At 55.6% G+C, this 18,500-nt stretch overlaps 1 protein-coding gene across 3 annotated transcripts; it reads left to right on the top strand.

Moving 5' to 3' along the window:
* The first annotated feature begins 336 nt into the window (after positions 1 to 336).
* PLEKHG6 (pleckstrin homology and RhoGEF domain containing G6) lies at positions 337 to 18,485 on the top strand. Of its 3 annotated transcripts, none has more exons than XM_069585875.1 (16): positions 337 to 629; positions 2,321 to 2,526; positions 3,688 to 3,843; positions 5,124 to 5,288; positions 5,773 to 5,868; positions 6,106 to 6,156; positions 6,412 to 6,561; positions 7,417 to 7,527; positions 7,627 to 7,776; positions 7,972 to 8,109; positions 8,352 to 8,471; positions 10,037 to 10,169; positions 10,278 to 10,393; positions 16,293 to 16,438; positions 17,121 to 17,819; positions 18,269 to 18,485. In XM_069585875.1, the coding sequence occupies exons 2-16, from the start codon at positions 2,389 to 2,391 to the stop codon at positions 18,276 to 18,278; spliced, it is 2,379 nt and encodes a 792-aa protein (XP_069441976.1). In that variant the 5' UTR covers positions 337 to 629; positions 2,321 to 2,388; the 3' UTR covers positions 18,279 to 18,485. The 3 variants fall into 3 exon arrangements, 2 of the variants coding, with proteins under 2 accessions (XP_069441976.1, XP_069441974.1); XM_069585873.1 differs by lacking the exon at positions 337 to 629 and adding an exon at positions 698 to 1,023; XR_011256189.1 differs by lacking the exons at positions 337 to 629; positions 10,278 to 10,393 and adding an exon at positions 869 to 1,023.
* Positions 18,486 to 18,500: the final 15 nt, after the last annotated feature.

Here is an 18,500-nt window from a genome sequence, read left to right as displayed (position 1 = left end):
GAAAGTGTCCATATATCACCGCACAGCCGACTCACAGGAGGAAGACCACAGGACACCGTGGAGGGCTGGAGCCATTGCATTCAGACCTGCCCCCCCTCCCTCCCACCCTCGGGTCTTCGGCTCCCCGAGTGTGAGATGACAGTGACCGCACGTCTATGGACACTCCTGATTCTTGATATCCAGTGTTTCTGTCAGACTATGTGTCCTGACTTGGGAATGTGAAGTGTGCCCTCCTTGAACAGTGTCTGTTTTATTAGTGGCCCCAGGTGCTCAGACGCCCTCCTGAAGGCGGGAGTGTGGCTGTTTGCCAGTTAAGAGTGGGGTCCGCCCACCCCCAGACTTGGTTAGTGGGAGAAGTGTTGGGCCAGCCTCAGCCTGGCATCAGGCGCCATCCCCGGAGCAAAGGTGAAGTCCAACCTTCCACCAGATGGCTGGAGCCGACGAGCATAGATAAGGGTCGCACTTTGGACTTCGCTTCCAGAGGGGGGCAGTGCCCCGGGGGTCCCTGATCCGCGAGGCCCCTTCTGCTGCCGGTCCTGCTCTCCTGCCTGGTTAAAGGGAGGAAGACGAGCCCGAGGCCGAGGCCGGGGAACGGGGCTAGCCGGCCACTCACCGACGCGGAAAGCGAGGTGGGCACCTGCAGCGGGTCACTCGGTCGTTACCACCGCCGACCCGGAGGGCAGCGCGCGAGGGTGACAGGCCGGACTGGGGGGCGGGTGGCGACTTCAGGGACGAGGGGAAGAGAGGAGGGAGCCCTGCGGAGCGAGGTGCCCGGTGCCCAGGGACCGAGGGCGCCCGCTGCGCGGCGGGTCGGATGCCCGCGGGAGAGGGAGGAGCCAGCCCGCCGCCCCGCCCCCGCCCCGCCCCCGCACTCTCGGCCCGGCTCCGCGCAGCCCGGGTCCTGCGGGCCGCTCGGTCCCAGACCCGGCCCGGCCGCGGGGCGCGCATCGCCCGGGGAGTCGTCGTCGGAGACCGCGGGGCTGGCGGCGCGGGCAGCGGGCGCCGGGACACCTGCGGGCACAGGTGAGGGGCGGGAGGGCGGGGCGGGACGGGAGGCGGGGGGCGCGGGGCCCAGAGGAAGGGAAGCGGGTCAAAGCTCAGAAAGGACCCGAGGCTGCGGGGAGAGGGACTCGGAGCCCAAGGAGGGAGGGGTTATTGGGAGGCAAGGAACGCTGCTCTCCCCTGCTCACAAATCAGAGGAAAGGTAAGGGGAGGCGGAGCGGGGTTCCGGGGCCCACCTGGAGGCACACCAGCGCTTGCTTAGGCGGTCTCTCCTCTCCAAGCCCCGCCCACCCAGAGAGCCGGGAGGCCTCTACCGAGCTTTAGGGGGAGGGGAGGGAGCCCCTCGCGTGTCTCCCAGCCTCACCGAGGAGCTCCAGAGGCTGGCGAAACTAGACAGAGTCCGCTCCCTCTCTGCTCATCTCCAAGGCCAGCGGTCTAAGACCTGCCCATGGCCTCAGGGTCTAGGTAAGGGGTGGGGCGTTCCTTTAGGGGGTGTGTGTGTGTTACTCAGTCGTGTCCCACTCTTTGCGACCCCATGGACTGTATGTAGCCTGCCAGGTTCCTCTATCCATGGAATTCTCCAGGCAAGGGTACTGGAATGGGTTGCCAGAGAGTAAATATTTCAGACTTTGAAGCTGCTGCAGTCCCTGTCATAGCTAGCAGGGAGGAAGTCACAACTGGCCGAGCAGGGAACGTGTCTTTGATCCCATAGTGCTTTCTTAGGGACATGGAAATTTGAATTGAATATAATCTTCCTGTGTTGTTAACTATTCTTCTTCTTCATGATTTTATTTACTTTTTAAATTTATTCTTCTTTTGACTTTTCCAACTAATTAAACATGCAAAACAGCCATTCTTAGCTTGTGGGCTGTGCAAAAACAGGTGGCAGATCGGGATGTCTTCACCACCCCTGCCCACCTCCCCCACCCCGGCAACTTCCCACCCACTCCTGTGTATTGGGGAGGGAAGGGTGTTGCTAGGGGCATTCCCCTCACCTGGGGGCACCCAGGAAGCAGGGACCTGTGACCCTTGCTCCTACTCTTTAGGATGTCAGCATCCTTTGAAGCCAGTGCAGGAACTAGTATCCCAAGTGTGTACATGTGAATGAGGGGGTATGGTTCCAAGGGGATTTCTGCCCAGCATGTGGGGGTGTACCCAACCCCACCAAGTCCTTGATGAGGCCATTGTACTCTCCCAACAAGCAAACTGGGCTCTCCCCTTCCCTTCTTCTTCTTCCCCTCCCCCTCCACTTCTGTCTCCAGCCTAGCACCCTCCACTAACCAAGGCTGACCCTTTGATCCTTATATTCTCTCTGCAGCCTCAGGGGGTCCCTTTTCCCTGCACAGTGGAGTGATGAGCCTTTGCAGGTGACCCAGGAGAGAAGGGATGCAGGCCTTGGGTCCTCCCAATAAGAGTCCCCTCCAAGGGCTGGTGGCCTCCCGCATTGAGACCTATGGAGGCAGGTATCGGGCCTCGGTCGCGAGTCCTCCAGGCAATGTCTCTCCCCGAGGTGGTCTTTTGCTGGTGAGTCCAGGCCGTGCCCCAAAGGTGATCTGGGAGGGGCAGGCGGGAGGACACCCGGGCTTTCAAGTCTCTGTCCCCTTGCCAGGCCTTGGTGGCACTCTTCCGAGCCCACACCCCCGCCTTCTCTCCTGGATTGTGAGGGAGAGGACGGTTGTGTGGGGCCAGGGTCACGGGACTCCACACTCACCCCAGACAGAAGGAGCAGGTGAGGCAGAGAGCCAGGAGGGGCCAGGCCCTCGGTGCTGTCGGAGGCATGGAGCTAGGGGTGGGAGGTCACCAAACCCGGATTTGGTGCCTCCCAGACTCCCGCCTTTACTAGGGAAGAGCTTGTGAGCGGCTCCTTGAGACCTGCCTTCCTCTGAGTCAGGCCTGGAGAAAGAGCAAAGGTTCAAGGTGTCCCTACTCTACAGGTGGGGAGGGGTGTGGGGGCCTGCCTGGCTCCACCCCCCTGGCTGGCCTCCAGCGCTGACCAAGGAAAGGGGCGTGGAGGCCCAGAGGCCTTTCCCTCAGCCTCCCTCCACCTTGAGGTCAATTCTGTTTCCAGCTGGGGATATCCCTCGTCTGACTGGAAGAGGGTTTGGCCATGGGACACCACTGAGGGCGGGAAGGGAGACTAGGAAGTCTATGGGGTGAGGCCACAGGCAGGTCAAGGAATGTGACCAGGCCTGCCCAGGAGGGACTGCTAGCCCAAGCCTCAACTTCTTCCACAGAAGGGCAGCCACTCCCAACGGGATGGGAGGGCACACATGTGTGTGCCCTCACCTCCACGTGCGTGGGTTGCAGAGTGCGTGTGCACCGGGCCCTGTGCACATACACGGCCAGAGTGTAGGGAGCACACGGGAGCTGGGGACACCGGGGCACACGCAGAGCCCAGTCACGTACGTGCCTCTGCGCCTGCTCTGCACGAGGCTGCTTGTACCCCCGGCCCCTCTGCCCTGCCCGACTGGCTCCTGCCCATCTAGGCAGCCTTCCTGGCAGCAGCCACTGTGACTCAGGGCCGGAGCGGCTCACACTAAACTGGTTTTAGGGGAGCGGTGAACCAGCCCAACTTGCAGGCAGGTGTAGGGGACGCTGTTCAGAGCTAAGCCGGGCCCCTCTATGCCTCTCTGGGACCTCTGCGGGAAGGGGGCACGCCCAGAGCTACCCCTGCTCTTCCTCCAGGATCCCAGCCGCCGACTCCTCCAGGGCTACGTCCCCTTCACCACGGGTTCTGGCCCGGCCCGACGCCTGTCTCCCCTGAGGCTTCGAGAACCAGAGCCCGAGAAGACACACGGGAGTCCCTTTGGGATCGGGACACCTCACTCCCCCAAACTCAAGGTGAGAGGTCCCTCTCTTCACATCACTGAGCTCCCAGCCTGAGCTGAGATCAGAGCTGAGAACACCAGAGCCCCTCCAAGAAGCCAAGTGCAGCTCTGTCTAGAGATCCTCTCAAGGGAGCATCTCCCAGCCAGGCTGTCTCATAAGAATGTCCGCTTTACGGGCAGGTGTCCAGATATTCCTGGGACCGCTGGTTCCCTAAGCCGCCTTCGGGCCCCCTCCTGAAGGTCTCTCTGAAGGGGTCTGACTCAGGAGAGACCTGGAAGCTGTCTTTCTGACTAGGGAGCCCGGAGTCAGGGACCTCCCTGAAGACAAGGCACCTCTGCATACAGGTTCCAGCCTTGTGCCGACCCCTGTAATCCCAGCCAGGGTTGATCTTCCTCACCCCTGCCAGGTCTGCGTGTCCCCACTCATGCTCAGGGCTGCTTGCCACCTCCCATTCACACACACACACACACACACACACACACACACACACGCATGTGATAACTTACAGTGAACGATGTCAGATTCATGATCTCTGAAGATTTAGCTTCAGGACCAGGGACCAGGCTTGATCACTCAAGAGCTTTTGTGTAGCAGAGTTTTATTAAAGTGAAAGGGGACAGAAAAAGCTTCTGACACAGACATCAGAAGGGGGATGGAGAGTGTCCCCTCCCTAGTCTTATCAGGGCCCTATAGAGTTTTACCAGGTCCACTCCCACAACATACATCTTAAATTAACAAGGTTAGAACTGATGGACTTCCCTGGTGGCTCAGACGGTAAAGCATCTGCCTACAATGCGGGAGACCTGGCTTCAGTCCCTGGGTTGGGAAGATCTCCTGGAGAAGGAAATGGCAACCCACTCCAGTATTCTTGCCCGGAAAATCCCATGGACAGAGGAGCCTGGTAGGCTATAGTCCATGGGGTCGCAAAGAGTCGGACACGGCTGAGCGACTTCACTTTCACTTTCACCAGACTCACTCCCGCAATATATGTCTTAAGATATCAAGATTAGTCAGAAGGTTCTTGTTAAGGGGAAACATGCCCTCAAGCAAGATACACTGTTATATTGACGAAGACAAAACAATGTAAAAAGTTTGTCCTTTTCTCCTTGAGACCCCCAGACCCCTTTCTCCTTCTCGAGGGCTCTAGACTCCTTTCTCCTCAAGGGCCCCAGACTCCTTATCAACCCTCCTAAAGATGAGCTCTCTCACACACACGCATGCATGCACGCACACAGCCCTTCATTGGCCGGGTGGTCCGGGTGCCAGGACGAATCCCCGCTTGGTGCCCCCAGGAAGTCACCAAGGCCCACGAGCTGCAGGTGAGGCTGCATACCTTCAGCATGTTTGGGATGCCCCGCCTTCCGCGGGAGGACCGGCAGCGTTGGGAGATCGGGGAGGGCAGCGAGAACAGCGTGGCCATCGAGAAGTCCTGGAAGGAGCTGGTGCCTGGGCACAAGGTGAGCCTGTCCACGTGGGGTTGGAGACACACAACACACCCCCCTCACCTCTGAGCCGGAGGAGGGAAAGGCCATGGGAAGTGGAGTCCGCAGGGACAGCACTTGGAGCCATGTCACTGAAGCTTCAGATCCAGGCCCGACCACGTATTAGTGAGGCCCCACCAGGTACTAGTGAGACCCCACTGGGTACTAGTGAGGCCCCACTGGGTACTAGCAAGGCCCCGTCGGGTACCTGTGAGGCCCTGCCAGGTACTAGCGAGGCCCAGCCTTGTACTAGTGAGGCCCCGCCACGTACTAGTGAGACCTTGGACAAGACAACAAGCCTCTCTGTGCCTCGGTCGCCTCATGACATGAGGATGACAAACACCCCCTCCACACTGGAAGACGGAGAAGGTTAAAGGCTGTCTAGGATTCAGATCCAGTAGCATTTAGCAGATGGCAGCAGCTGGTCTTGTCATCGTTCACCAGCCCCATCCCCACCCAGGAGATGAGCCGGGAGCTCTGCCACCAGCAGGAGGCCCTGTGGGAGCTACTGACTACGGAGCTTATCTACGTGCGGAAGCTCAAGATCATGACGGATGTGAGCCAGCCCCCACCCACCCAGCGGCCCCAGCCCTGGCATCATCCCCCATCATCCAGACCAGGACAAGGCAGGGTTGTTGGAGAGGGAGGGGCAGGATACCTAGAGCCCCCTGCCCAGGGTCTTGGGAGAGAGGTTTGCGGTACTGAAGATGGGGGTGGGAATGCTGTGAAGGGTGAGGCTGGGGTCCGAGAGGAGGAGACCAGGCACTAAGACCCTCTCTCTTCCTGCATCCAGCTCCTAGCTGCGGGTTTGCTGAACTTGCAGCGCGTGGGTCTGCTGACGGAAGTGAGTGGGCACTCGGTGTGGGGCAGGGGGACAGATTGGTGTGGGTGGACTGAGCCCAGGGTCTGGGAGGGGGGGCAAGGTCACAGAGAACTGAATGCCGCTGCCCCATCTACTAGGACACCACCTTCCGCCCTCCCCACTCCGCCTCTTGCTCCAGCCCCCCAACCCAGGCTCAGCTGGCCTGCCTGTCCGTGGCCAGTGCAGCCCGCGGGTCACCTGCCCAGACACACGGCTGAGTGCCACCCCCTCCCCCAGGTGTCAGCTGAGACCCTGTTTGGAAACGTCCCCAGCCTGATTCGAGCCCACCGGAGCTTCTGGGAAGAGGTGCTGGGGCCCACCCTAGAGGAGACACGAGCCTCAGGCCAGCCTCTGGACCCGGTCAGCCTCCAGGATGGTTTCCTGACGGTGAGGAGGGGACAGGGGCTGCTTCCAGATGGGATGGAACTGGGAGGGCCCCGAGGGGTCCTGTCCACAGGCCAAGACCTTGCCGCCAGAATCCTGCTGTGATTCAAGCGAGTCCAAAGACACTGCCCTTACCGCCAAATACCAGTTCATCTTCTGCCTTCATTTCACCAGTATGACCTCTGTTTCCAGGGCTTTTTGGGCTTCTGAACATCCCAGAGGCAACTGTCTCAGGGAAGGGCTACACACATCATGAAATCTGATGTCCGGGACAGAGATTCAGGGACAAGCATCAGGAAACAAGATGGGGGCCTTAGTGACTTGTCCCTTGGGAACCTGGCGGGAGGGGATATGAAAGACCACAGGGCACCGGCAAGCAAGAGGCTGGGGATCCAACCTCCGCCCAATTCCCCAGCCAGGAAAGCATGGCCTTGCACGGTTGGGTTGGGGTAGAGAGGTGGGGCACAGTCTCCTGGGGGCCTTCCGTGGGCCCCTTCTCCAGGGCAGGACTCTGGGCAAGCCTCAGGTGGCCACTCCACAGCTGGGCTGAAATGGGATCTACAGCGCCCTGACAACCGTCTGTGTCTGCTAAATTATTGATGGTGGGTGAAATCCAGAGCAGCGGGGCATGGCAGGGGCTGAGGATGGAGCTCAAAGGGTGGCAGCGGGTCAACCACTCAGGACCTCAACCCCTCCCTGGAGTCCAGGGAGAGGGGCTGGAAGTGGAGGAGAGTCTGGATTGGCAGGCACTGGAGGAAGGGTCTAGGCCAGGCTGCTCTGCGTGTTGTGTGGGGCTGGAGCCAGTATCTCATCCCACCTTCCCCTGCCCGCTCCCCATCCCCACACTTGTCCCTCCAGTGCAGCCAGCGTTTCCAGCCCTACGTCCTATACTGCCTGCGAGTGAGGCAGACCATGGCCTACGCCCGGGAGCAGCAGGACCACAACCCTCTCTTCCACATCTTCGTGCAGGTGGGAGAGGAGTCGCTGGGGAAGGGGGACGCGGTGGACCTTGGTCCAAGGCAGGAAGGTAGCCTACAGTCCCTCACCCCTGCCCCCCTTCCCTGGCAGTGGTGTGAGAAGCACAAGCGCTCAGGGAGGCAGATGCTGGGAGACCTGCTCATCAAGCCCCACCAGCGCATCACCAAGTACCCGCTGCTGCTCCAGGCTGTGCTCAAGAGGACCCCCAAGCCCCAGGCCCAGGAGGCCCTGACCGCCATGGTAGGACCGTCAGGACTGACCCCTGCGGGAGGAGGGGACTGTCGGGGGCTGGCGTGTGGGGGCGCAGCTCCGGGAACCCTTGAGGTCTTCCTCGTGCGTCTGTGCCCGTGTGGCGCTGATGTCCTCAGTGGGTGGGATGAACCGGCGAGGAGCCGAGCCGTCTTCCTCCGCGTCCTTCCGCTCCTGCTCCCCCAGATCGCAGCGATGGAGTCATTCCTGCGACACATCAACAAGCAGGTGCGCCAGGGCGAAGAGCAGGAGAGCTTGGTGGCTGCAGCCCGGCGCATCGGGCCCTACGAGGTGCTGGAGCCCTCCAGCGAGGAGGTGGAGAAGGTGAGAGAGACAGAGGGAAGCGGGCTTCTTGAAAGTAAGGCCCCCGGGCCGGGAGGGAGAGGGGCAGAGGTGCCAAGGGCTCTGTGTGTAGCCATCGTTCCTCGAGGTGGGGGGGGGGGGTGCGGGGGGGGGGGCGGTGCTGGGGGTGGGGGCGGGTCCCGGGGCGGGCTTAGCGGGGTGAACCCGAGGCACTCCTCCAAGGGGCGGGGTTTCCGTGCCCGCTCTGCTCTCTGCACCCTCAGAACCTGCGACAATTCTCCACCCTGGACCTGATGGCCCCCATGCTGGAGGTCGCTCCGGAGCACACCAGGCAGCTGCTGCTCGAGGGGCCCGCGCGTGTGAAGGAGGGACGTGAAGGGAAGGTGAGGAGCGGGGAGGATGGGAGGGAAGGGAAGAGAAAGAAAGGAGAGGCCCTGGAGCCAGGCTGGATCAGAGGCTGGAAATGGGAGGAGCGGGCTGTGTGTGTGTGTGTGTGTGTGTGTCCGTGTCTGAGTGTGTGTGTGTATATCCATGTCTGAGTGTCTGTGTGTCCTAGTGTGTCCATGTGTCTCTCTGTGTGTCTGTGTATATCTTTGTGTGTGTCTGTGTGTGTCTATGTCTGTATTCTGTGTATGTGTGTCTGTCTGTATGTGTGTCCATTCCATGTGTATCTCTGTGTGTACCTTTGTGTGTGTGTGTGTGTGTTTATGTCTGTGTGTGTCCATATGTCTCTCTCTGTGTGTCTGTGTGTGTCTATGTGTCTCTGCGTCTGTGTGTGTCTTTGTGTGTGTCTGTGTGTCTGTGTATGTGTGTGTCTGTGTATGTGTGTGTGTCTGCGTGTCCATATGTCTCTGTGTGTGTCTGTGTGTCTATATGTGTGTCTATGTCTGTGTGTCCGTTGTCTCTGTGTGTATCTGTGTGTGTGTCTATGTCTCTGTGTGTCCATATGTCTCTCTCTGTGTGTCTGTGTGTGTCTATGTCTGTGTGTGTGTCTATGTGTCTCTGCGTCTGTGTGTGTCTTTGTGTGTGTCTGTGTGTCTGTGTCTGTGTGTCTGTGTGTCTGTGTATGTGTGTGTCTGTGTATGTGTGTGTGTCTGCATGTCCATATGTCTCTGTGTGTGTCTGTGTGTCTATATGTGTGTCTATGTCTGTGTGTGTGTCCGTTGTCTCTGTGTGTATCTGTGTGTGTGTCTATATCTGTGTCCATATGTCTCTCTCTGTGTCTCTGTGTGTGTCTATGTGTGTGTGTCCATGTGTCTCTGTGTGTATCTTTGTGTGTGTCTATGTCTGTGTGTGTCCATATGTCTCTCTCTGTGTGTCTGTGTGTGTCTATGTCTATGTGTGTCTGTGTATTTGTGTCTGCATGTGTCTGTGTGTGTCTGTGTCTGTGTGTGTGTCTGTGTGTCTGTGTGTGTGTCTGCGTATCCATATGTCTGTTTGTGTCTGTGTGTCTATGTGTGTCTACGTCTATGTGTGTTCGTGTGTTTCTGTGTGTTTCTATATGTGTGTGTGTCCATGTCTCTCTGTGTCTGTCTATATTCTATGTGTGTGTGTCCGTGTGTCTCTCTGTGTGTATCTTTGCATGTGTCTATGTCTGTGTGTGTCCATATGTCTCTCTGTGTGTCTCTGTGTGTGTCTATGTCTGTATTCTATGTGTGTGTGTGTTTTTGTGTGTGTGTCCATATGTTTCTCTGTGTGTGTGTCTATCTCTGTGAGTGTGTCCATGTGTCTCTGTGTGTGTTGGGAAGAGGAGATGGTTCTGGCCTTGCTCTGCTGGTTGCTGTGACCCAAGTCAGCCACTTTCTTTCCTGTAAAGAGACGTGCCCACAAGGAGGGGCTCCCAGCTCTCAGTTCCCGCTGCTCTATGTTGCCCGCACACCCATGCCTGACCCCTCTCTCTCCACCCCTGCTCCAGCTGACCCTTGTCTCTCTCCTTGCACGCCCTTAGCTGGATGTGTACCTGTTCCTGTTCTCTGATGTGCTCCTGGTGACCAAGCCCCATCGCAAGGCGGACAAAGCCAAGGTTATCCGCCCGCCCCTCATGCTGGAAAAGCTTGTGTGCCGGCCACTCCGTGATCCCAGTAAGTCTCTCCTCTAGTCTGTCTCCCTTCCCATCGGCCACAGAAGCAGAGGTGGGATGGGGATCAGATAAGGTCCAGCCCTGGAAGCAGACCTTTTCCCGCCCCCAGGCAGCTTCCTGCTCATCTACCTCACTGAATTCCAGTGTGTCTCCAGTGCCCTCACCGTGCACTGTCCCAGCACTGCCGACCGGGCCCGGTGGCTGGAGAAGACCCAGCAGGCCCAGGTATGTGATGCTGGGCGTGGGGCTGGGGAGGGCCCTGGAGCTCGACACAAGAGGGGAGGATCAAGGAGAGAAGAGAGAAGCTAGGGGAGAAGCACTCAGCTTCAGAACAGAACTTCTGCCCCTCTGGTGTGCTCTCAGAGGAAGACACAGCCTTGACCATCCTTAAGAGCACAGAAGAAGGAGTTTCCTGGTGGTCCGATGGACAGGACTCTGCGCTTTCACTGCCAAGAGCATGGGTTCAGTCCCTGGTCTGGGAACTAAAATCCCACAAACCATGGGACACGGCTGAAAAAAAAAAAGTATAAAAGAAAAAAGAGCCTAGAAAAAAGCTTTTGGCCAGCTTGGGTGCCCATCTCTGGGCCAGCCAAGACACACTTCCCTGAAGGTTTCGAGGCTGTGAAACAATTAACTGCTGAACTTGGGCTTCTAGTCAGCAGACAGGGCACCTGCTGCGTATGAAAGGCAAGGGGCTGGGGAATCAGAAAAGTATAAAATGACATTTCTGCCTTCACGGAATACACGCTACAGCCTATCTAGACAAATGAGTATACACGCGACAGAAACGTGTGGAAGGGACAGAGCAGTGTGGCTCACTCTGTCTGGGGGTTGTCTGGGGCAGGGACTGTGCAGAGGGTAGGGATGATGAGAAGGCTTCAAAAGGAGCTACTGTCTGAGCCCAGTTGGTGGATCTCTTGGGGCACGTTGGGGGAACGAGGTGGGTGGGAAAGACATCCCAGATGGAGAGCAGAGTGTGTGAAGGTCGGAAATCGGAAGCAGTCGTGTGTGTTAAGACCATCACCAGCCTAGTGGGCGGTGTTACCAGGGCATCCAGCACAAGGGCAGCAGTGCCCTGCCAGATCACATGGTCTCCAGATCCCATGCTCGGGGCACTTGAACTTTGTCCTGTAAATGACATAGAGCCCATGAAAATGTTAACCCAGCGAGTGACCCTGGGAAGATTCCTGCAACAAAAACTAGAGGAGTTCTAAAGCAGTGAGACCCAAATGGAGCTATAGTTTTTAAAATATTTATCTATTTAGTTGGTTGGTTGGTTGTTTGGTTGTGCCAGTTCTTAGTTGTGGCATGGGGAATCTTTAGTTAGTTGCAGCATTCCGTGACCAGGGATTGAACCCAGATGCCCCCTGCATTGGGAGCATGGGGTCTTAGCCTCTTGACCACCAACGAAGTTCCCCAAACGCAGCTGTGTTGGTTACCACTTGGTGCCTTAAAGTGACAGAAATGTATTCCATCACAGTTCTGGAGGCTGGAAGTTGAAAATCAAGGTGTCCTCTCCAGGGCTCTAGGGGGCATCCTTCAATGCCTCCTCTAGCTCATAGGGGCTCCAAGTGTTCCCTAACCTTTGGCAGCATCACTCCACTCTCTGCCTCTGTCTTCACATGGTCCAGCTCTCTGTGTGTCTCTGTGTCCCAGTATCCCCCTCTTGTCTCTTAGACACTGCTCATTAGCCCCAAATCCAGGATGACCTCATCTTGAGATCCTTCACTTAGAATCTGTGCGCATCTGCAGAAACCCTTCTTCCGAACAAGGTCATCCACATTCACAGGTTCTGGGAGCCAGGACCTAGACCTGTCTGTCTGGGCCCACTATTCAACCCACTATGGGAGCAGAATGGCTGAAGAAGAGGGAAGCAGACTTCCCTGGTGGTCCAGTGGTTGAGGAGTCACCTTGTAATGCGAGGGTTGTGGGTTCAATCCCTGATCTGGGAATTAAGATCTCACATGCTCCAGGGTAACTGAGCCCGAGTGCCACAGTGAAAGATCTCGAATGACACAATAAAAATCCTTCATGCTGCAGCTAAGACCTGACCCAGCCAAATAAATAAACACACTTTTTTTTTTTTAAAGAAGAGGGAAGATTTGAGTTGGACTTTAAGGATGGGAAGACCCCAGGCAGAAGACTCAAGGGAGAAATTGGGCTGGATTTATTTGTGGGGGACAGTAAGCATGCTTTCTGAGTCAGGAGGGAAGGGTTTAGTGTGGAGCCAGTGATGACAGGCCAAGTTCTACAGGGACCCCAGGGCCTGCAGAAGAGTGTGGACTGGATGAGTCTGAATTTAGTTAGCAGGTTGACACAAGAGTTGCCATAGATTCTTCAGCAAGGGAGGGCCATGGTGAAATCTGTCTGATCTTGAATTGTTAGGTGGCCATGTGACAGGCGGGCTGGGAGAGGGAGAAACTGGTGGCAGGAGATTTACTGTACTAGTTTGGGTATGAAACATTGAGGTTGAGTGCCATGGCCTTAGGGACATGGTGCGAAAAAGAAGAAAGCAGCTAAAGAAGAAAGAAGAGACAGGTGAGCCTTAGGGAGACTAAGAGAAGCCTATATTGAATGCATGGTTCAGACCCCAGCTCTGCCTCTTGCTGACTGGGTGACCTTGGGGGAGTTATGAGGCTGATCTTCCATTTCTTCACCTGCAAAATGGACTTAAATAATAACAGTCCTTGTCTCACAGGGAAGATTCAAAGAAACCATTCAGATTACGCAGGCAATGTGGTGGCAGCTCGTGGTAACTCAGATCCACAAGGACAATGGATGACTTGCTTGCAAGGTTCCTGTGTGAAAAGCTGCCTTGGCAAAGACAACAGAAAGGGAAACCTGTTTGTTTAGTTGCTGCTTCCTGGGTGGGGCAGGGCTGGGGTAGTGAGGTTTAGTTTGAAACAGAAGCCTTTGGAAGTGAAGTCGTAGGGGACAGCCCAGTAGAGATCTCTAAACAGTGCAAGTGAGCTCAGTCGTGTCCGACTCTCTTTGCGACCCCAGGGACTGTAGCCTGCCAGGCTCCTCTGTCCATGGGATTTTCCAGGCAAGAGTACTGGGATGGGCCCCCATTTCCTTCTCTAGGGGATCTTCCCCACCCAGAGATGGAACCCACATCTCTTGCATCTTCTGCACTGGCAGGTGGATTCTTTACCACTGAGCCACCTGTAAAGCCCAGAGATCTCTTAAGGGCTTTGGGGGGTTTGTGGAAAAATGGAAACAGACTGGAGTTCAGGTGAGAGACAAGTATGAACTATTAAAGTTGCTAAGAGAGCAGATCCTAAAAAGTCCTTTTCTCAAGGAAAAAAAATGTAACAACATATGGTGATGGTTATTAACTAGACTCTTTGGGGATCATTTCGTAATGTTGGGTTAGGGCTAGGGTGGGGCTTCCCAGGTGAATCAGTGGTAGAGAATCCACCTGCCAATGCAGGAGATGCAAGAGATATAGTTTGGATCCCTGGGTCCCAAACATCAAGCGGGCTGCCCCAGCGCTGCCCTGACCCCAAGACCAGCTCCTCCCACCTCGTTTCCCTCACCACACTCAGGTCACAGGACCTGGCCTGGTGTGGTGGTCTCCTGCCCCCAGGAACCATCAGCCTGGCTCTGGCCAACATACCAAGTCTTGTGAGACTGCTGAGAATCCTCGCAGGAGACAGTGACTAGGAAGCCAGGGCGGGAAAATTGGAAATAGGAGCCTGAGGTCATTTTCCTGTCTCTGTTCATCCGTTTCTCCAACTTGTCTCTCGTACAGACCCAGCTCCCCTTTACCTCGCTGTGTTTCTAGAGAGGCTTTGGGAAGGTCCTGGTGCCTAAGAGTTGCCGGTTCATGTACTTCAAGTCTGCGTGGGGTGGGGCTGGAGCATATTCAAATTTTTTAATGGGCGTCAACCAATCAGAGTAGAGCTTGGGGGTGTGGTCGGCCCCCTGATGTACCAGATTTTATCTCTCAGCTGCTGGCCCTTGGGGAAGGAAGGCGTGAGGCTCAGGCTGGAACCACCAGCATGAAGTCCTTCGATATTTCCACAGTGATACGGCCGTTTCAGTCTGTGCCGGTACCAGCGCTGCCTGCAGCAGCCGCCACCACAGCCTTTTTGCTAAACCTCCGCCTTTAGCCTCTCCAAGGGTTCCGCTGCCGCCTTTCCCTGCCGCCAAGAGAAAAGTTGTCCTTGGATCATTCTTGACCCTTTAAGGCTGCCCTTGAAAAATAGTGGTTATTGAATTAGGACTCACAAAGGCTTCTTTCTACCTGTGTGGCCTGGTTCAACTCCACTCATCTTTCTAAGTCTTGTTTTCTCATCTGTAAAATGGGCTAACATCCATGCTTGCACCCTGCCAGGTGGTGTATCCAATATCCATATGCATGTAGGAGGGCTTTATGAACAACTTCTCAGACATCACTCTTTTATTCTGATGGTGCCCGTAGGAAAATGCTAAGGAGGACAAAATGTGGTATATCCCCTTTCCATTCCTCTTGGAACGATGTTGCTCTCATCTCTGAGGGACAGCAGAGTCCTCAGCCCAGGACAAAGCATACCCCTGCCCATCCTGCACGTAGGAGGAAGAGTAACCTGAAGATCCAGCACCATTCAGAGCAATTATGCCACTATCACCACCAATCAGGAAGGGCTTCTTGAAGGAAAAAAGCAAACAAGAGAGAGGGCTTGCCAAGGGGGCATGAGAGGCAGGAAGAATGGTACAGCTTGGGAAAGGGCACTTCTGTTCCCCCACTTACCCCTAGGACCAGCTGAAGAGCTCAAATCTTCCACTCCAGTACTCTTGCCTGGAAAATCCTATGGACAGAGGAGGCTGCAGTCCATGGGGTTGATACTAGTCGGACATGACTGAGCGACTTCACTTTCACTTTTCACTTGCATGCATTGGAGAAGGAAATGGCAACCCACTCCAGTGTTCTTGCCTGGAGAATCCCAGGGACGGGGGAGCCTGGTGGGCCACCGTCTATGGGGTCGCACAGAGTCAGACACGACTGAAGCGACTTAGCATTAGCAGCAACAGCATTTGGACGTTACTCAATAAACAGAAGGAAACCAGTCAAGGTTTGTGAATGGAGATATTACTTGACTAAACGTTACTTTTATGAATGTAATCTTTTATATTGCTGCCAGAAGCTTTTGAGTCCAAGAGAGATGGATATATGGAAACCAGTTAGATAGTTATTATAGTAATCTAATTATGAGTCCATAAGCCCATAGATGTGAACAAGAATGGAGAAGAAACGACAAGTGCAAGAGATACTATGTGGAAAGACTGGACATGATTCATTGATGGCCAAGGAGAGAAAAGGAAAAAGTAAAGATAATTTTGTGTCCTGTGGCCACAGGCCTCCAGGTCATGGCACAATTTCCCTAGGATTTTTTCACCAGCTTCCAAACTGAGGGCAGAAATGTATATAGAGAGAACAAGGTGGGTTAGACTAGAGAAAGACAGCTAAGTAGGCCTTGAAACACTGTGTATGTTAGCTATTACTGTTTATATAGTTTAAAGATTGCATGGCTGGTACACTGGGATGACCCAGATGGATGGGATGGGCAGGGAGGTGGGAAGAGGGTTCAGGGTGGGGAACACATTGTAAACCCATGGCTGATTCATATCAATGTATGGCAAAAACCACTACAATATTATAAAGTAATTAGCCTCCAACTAAAAAAAAAAAAAAAAGAGCTCAAATCTTGGCTCCATCCCACTTTCCCAAGGCATGACCTTGGTAGTTACTTAACCTCAGAGTCTCTGTTTCTCAGGAGTAAAGTTGTTGTAGTTTAGTCCTAAGTCATGTCCAACTCTTTTGTAACCCCATGGACTGTAGCCTGCCAGGCCTCTCTGTCTATGGGATTCTCCAGGCAAGAATACTGGGATGGGCTGCCATTTCCTTCTCCAAGGGATCTTCCCGGCCCAGGGATCGAACCCGAGTCTCCTGCATTGGCAGGTGGGTTCTTTACCACTGAGCCACCAGGGAAGTTCTGGGAGTAATGTAGGAGCAAAAAAATCTGCTTCATAGGGTCGTGGAGAAGATGAAGTAAGATAATATTTGTAAAGCACTTAGCATGGTACCTGGCATACAACAGGCGCTCAATAAAGGAGAGCTCTTAATGTTTCCGCACTCCAGGCCACCCTGCAAAAGCTGAAGGCAGAGGAGTATATCCAACAGAAGAGGGAGCTCTTGGCCCTCTATCGGAACCAAGATGGGGAGTCCCCGAGCACCAGGCCCTCCACGCCTTCCCAGGAGGGCTCTCAGAACAGCACGGAGGGCAGGTAAGAACCACAGAGAGTACAAGTTCTCCCAGGGTAGGGGGGCTGCAGGCTGGGAGGAAAGGAAGGGGAACCTATGAGGCTAGGAATGACAACTTTGGCTGGGGGTGGTGGCAGGGGTGGGACCTGGTTGAGGAACCCAGACTATAGTTTGGCACCAGCCCTGTAAAGGACCGCCTTTGGGTTAGCCAGCCTTGGGTGGGCACAGGGTAAAGGAAACAGACAGGAGAGGAGCAAACTCCTCGAGAGAAATAGGCTCCCCAGGCCAGGGGTTTTGCAGAATGTCAGGGCTGTAGGAACCCGGCTAGTTCAAATCTGTACAGATAATGTGAGAGCTTCACACAAAATAACACAGTTGCTGAGCATCATGGTTTGTTACAGAGAAAAAAAAGACTCCATCCATGGGCGGGGGGTGGGGTGGGGTTTGGGGGAGAACTCAGCAGAGCTTAGCAAAGAGAAAATACTTGATAACAAGTTTCTGGACCCGAACGTAGGGGCTAAAATGGCTTAAAGGAGCTTGTGGTCTAGCCAGTGAGATGAGAAAAACAATCAATGAAGTGCAAACAGTGAGACCAAAATAAGTTTGAAGGAGGGGTCATTTCTGGATGGAGAGATCAAGGGAGATTCCCTAGACTTGAACTTGACCCCTCAGCATCTGTCTCTGACCACTTGCTATTAACTGTAGTGCTTGCGCGTCCTCGACCGTCATCCCCCATCTGGTGGTGACAGAAGACATGGATGAAGATGCCCCCTCGGTGCCAGATGATACCTCGGACCCTGGCTACGGCACTCTCATCCCAGGCTCTCCTGAAGAGTCCCACTCCTCGCTGAGCCGTCTACGCTTGAGGGCCCTTCGGCGGGACCCTCGCCTCACCTTCTCCACCCTGGAACTCCGAGATGTCCCTCTGCGTCCCCAGCCTTCTGACCCCCAGGCTCCCCAACGCCGAAGCGCCCCTGTACTGCCAGAGGAAGGTGTCCGGAAAGCAGGCAGTCTTCCCAGGGTAGACCCACCGACCTGGTCTGAGGAGGAAGACCGGACCTCAGCAGGCGAGAATGTGGTGGCGGAAACCTTGCAGAGGGCCCAGCTCCGGGGGCAGCTGTGCCCCTCCCCAGCCCACGCTGACTCTTCTGAGGAAAGCCCCTGGGAGTCCTCAGGGGACGAAGAAGAAGAGGGGTATCTCTTCCAGGGACCTGACTACACCCCCTCCCCTCACCCCCTCCGGCCCGAGGATATGCTCCGAGAGATCCGCGAGGAACTGGCCAGTCAAAGGATCGAAGGCGTCCCCGAGGCTGGAGACAGCAGGCCTCGGCAGCTGACTCGGGTCCAACTGCAGAGGATGCGAGGGTCTCATGTTGTACACCTGGACACACCCCTGTCCACGTCGTAAGTGCAGGACGGAAGCTGGCTTGGGCCGGAGTGGAGGGAAAGGCCAGTGTGGAACCAGCGGGGCTGCAAGAGGTGGCGGTCAGGTGGGGGCGGGGGCGGGGGCGAGACGGGTCAACACAGGAGAGCTTCCCAGGTGGGTCAGCAGTAAAGAATCCACCTGCCAATGCAGGAGACACAGATTTGATCCCTGGGTCGGGAAGATCCCCTGCAGAAGGAAATGGCAACCCGCTCCAGTATTCTTGCCTGGAAAAGCCCATGGATAGAGGAGCCTGGTGGGCTATAGTCCATGAGGTCACAGAGTGGACATGACTTAGACATGACAGCCATTGCGCAAAGGCAGAAAATACAGGAGGGCAGGAATGGGGGTGGTGGTGTCATGGCAGGGAGGGGCCTTTAGCTTCACTCTTCACCCATGTCTACCTGATGCCTGCTTCTTTCCCTTTCAGAGAGGTGTGAGGAACACGAAAGACCCTTAGCATTTCTCCAGGAGGAAATCTCTTCTGATGAATGCTGGGCGCCACCTCCACCCTGGGACTCTACCTCAAGGACCTTTCCCTAGGCATCCTGCCCCTCCTGCTCAGAGGACTTTGGGGATCAAGAACTGTACCTTTATGTGTCACAGATACCCCGAAGCCCCACATAAAGCTGTGCGTGAAAACCACTGTCCAAGCAGCACTA

Source organism: Ovis canadensis, chromosome 3 (assembly GCF_042477335.2).
Source record: "Ovis canadensis isolate MfBH-ARS-UI-01 breed Bighorn chromosome 3, ARS-UI_OviCan_v2, whole genome shotgun sequence".
Lineage (NCBI taxonomy): Eukaryota > Metazoa > Chordata > Mammalia > Artiodactyla > Bovidae > Ovis > Ovis canadensis.
This window is presented reverse-complemented; position numbering and strand designations above follow the sequence as displayed.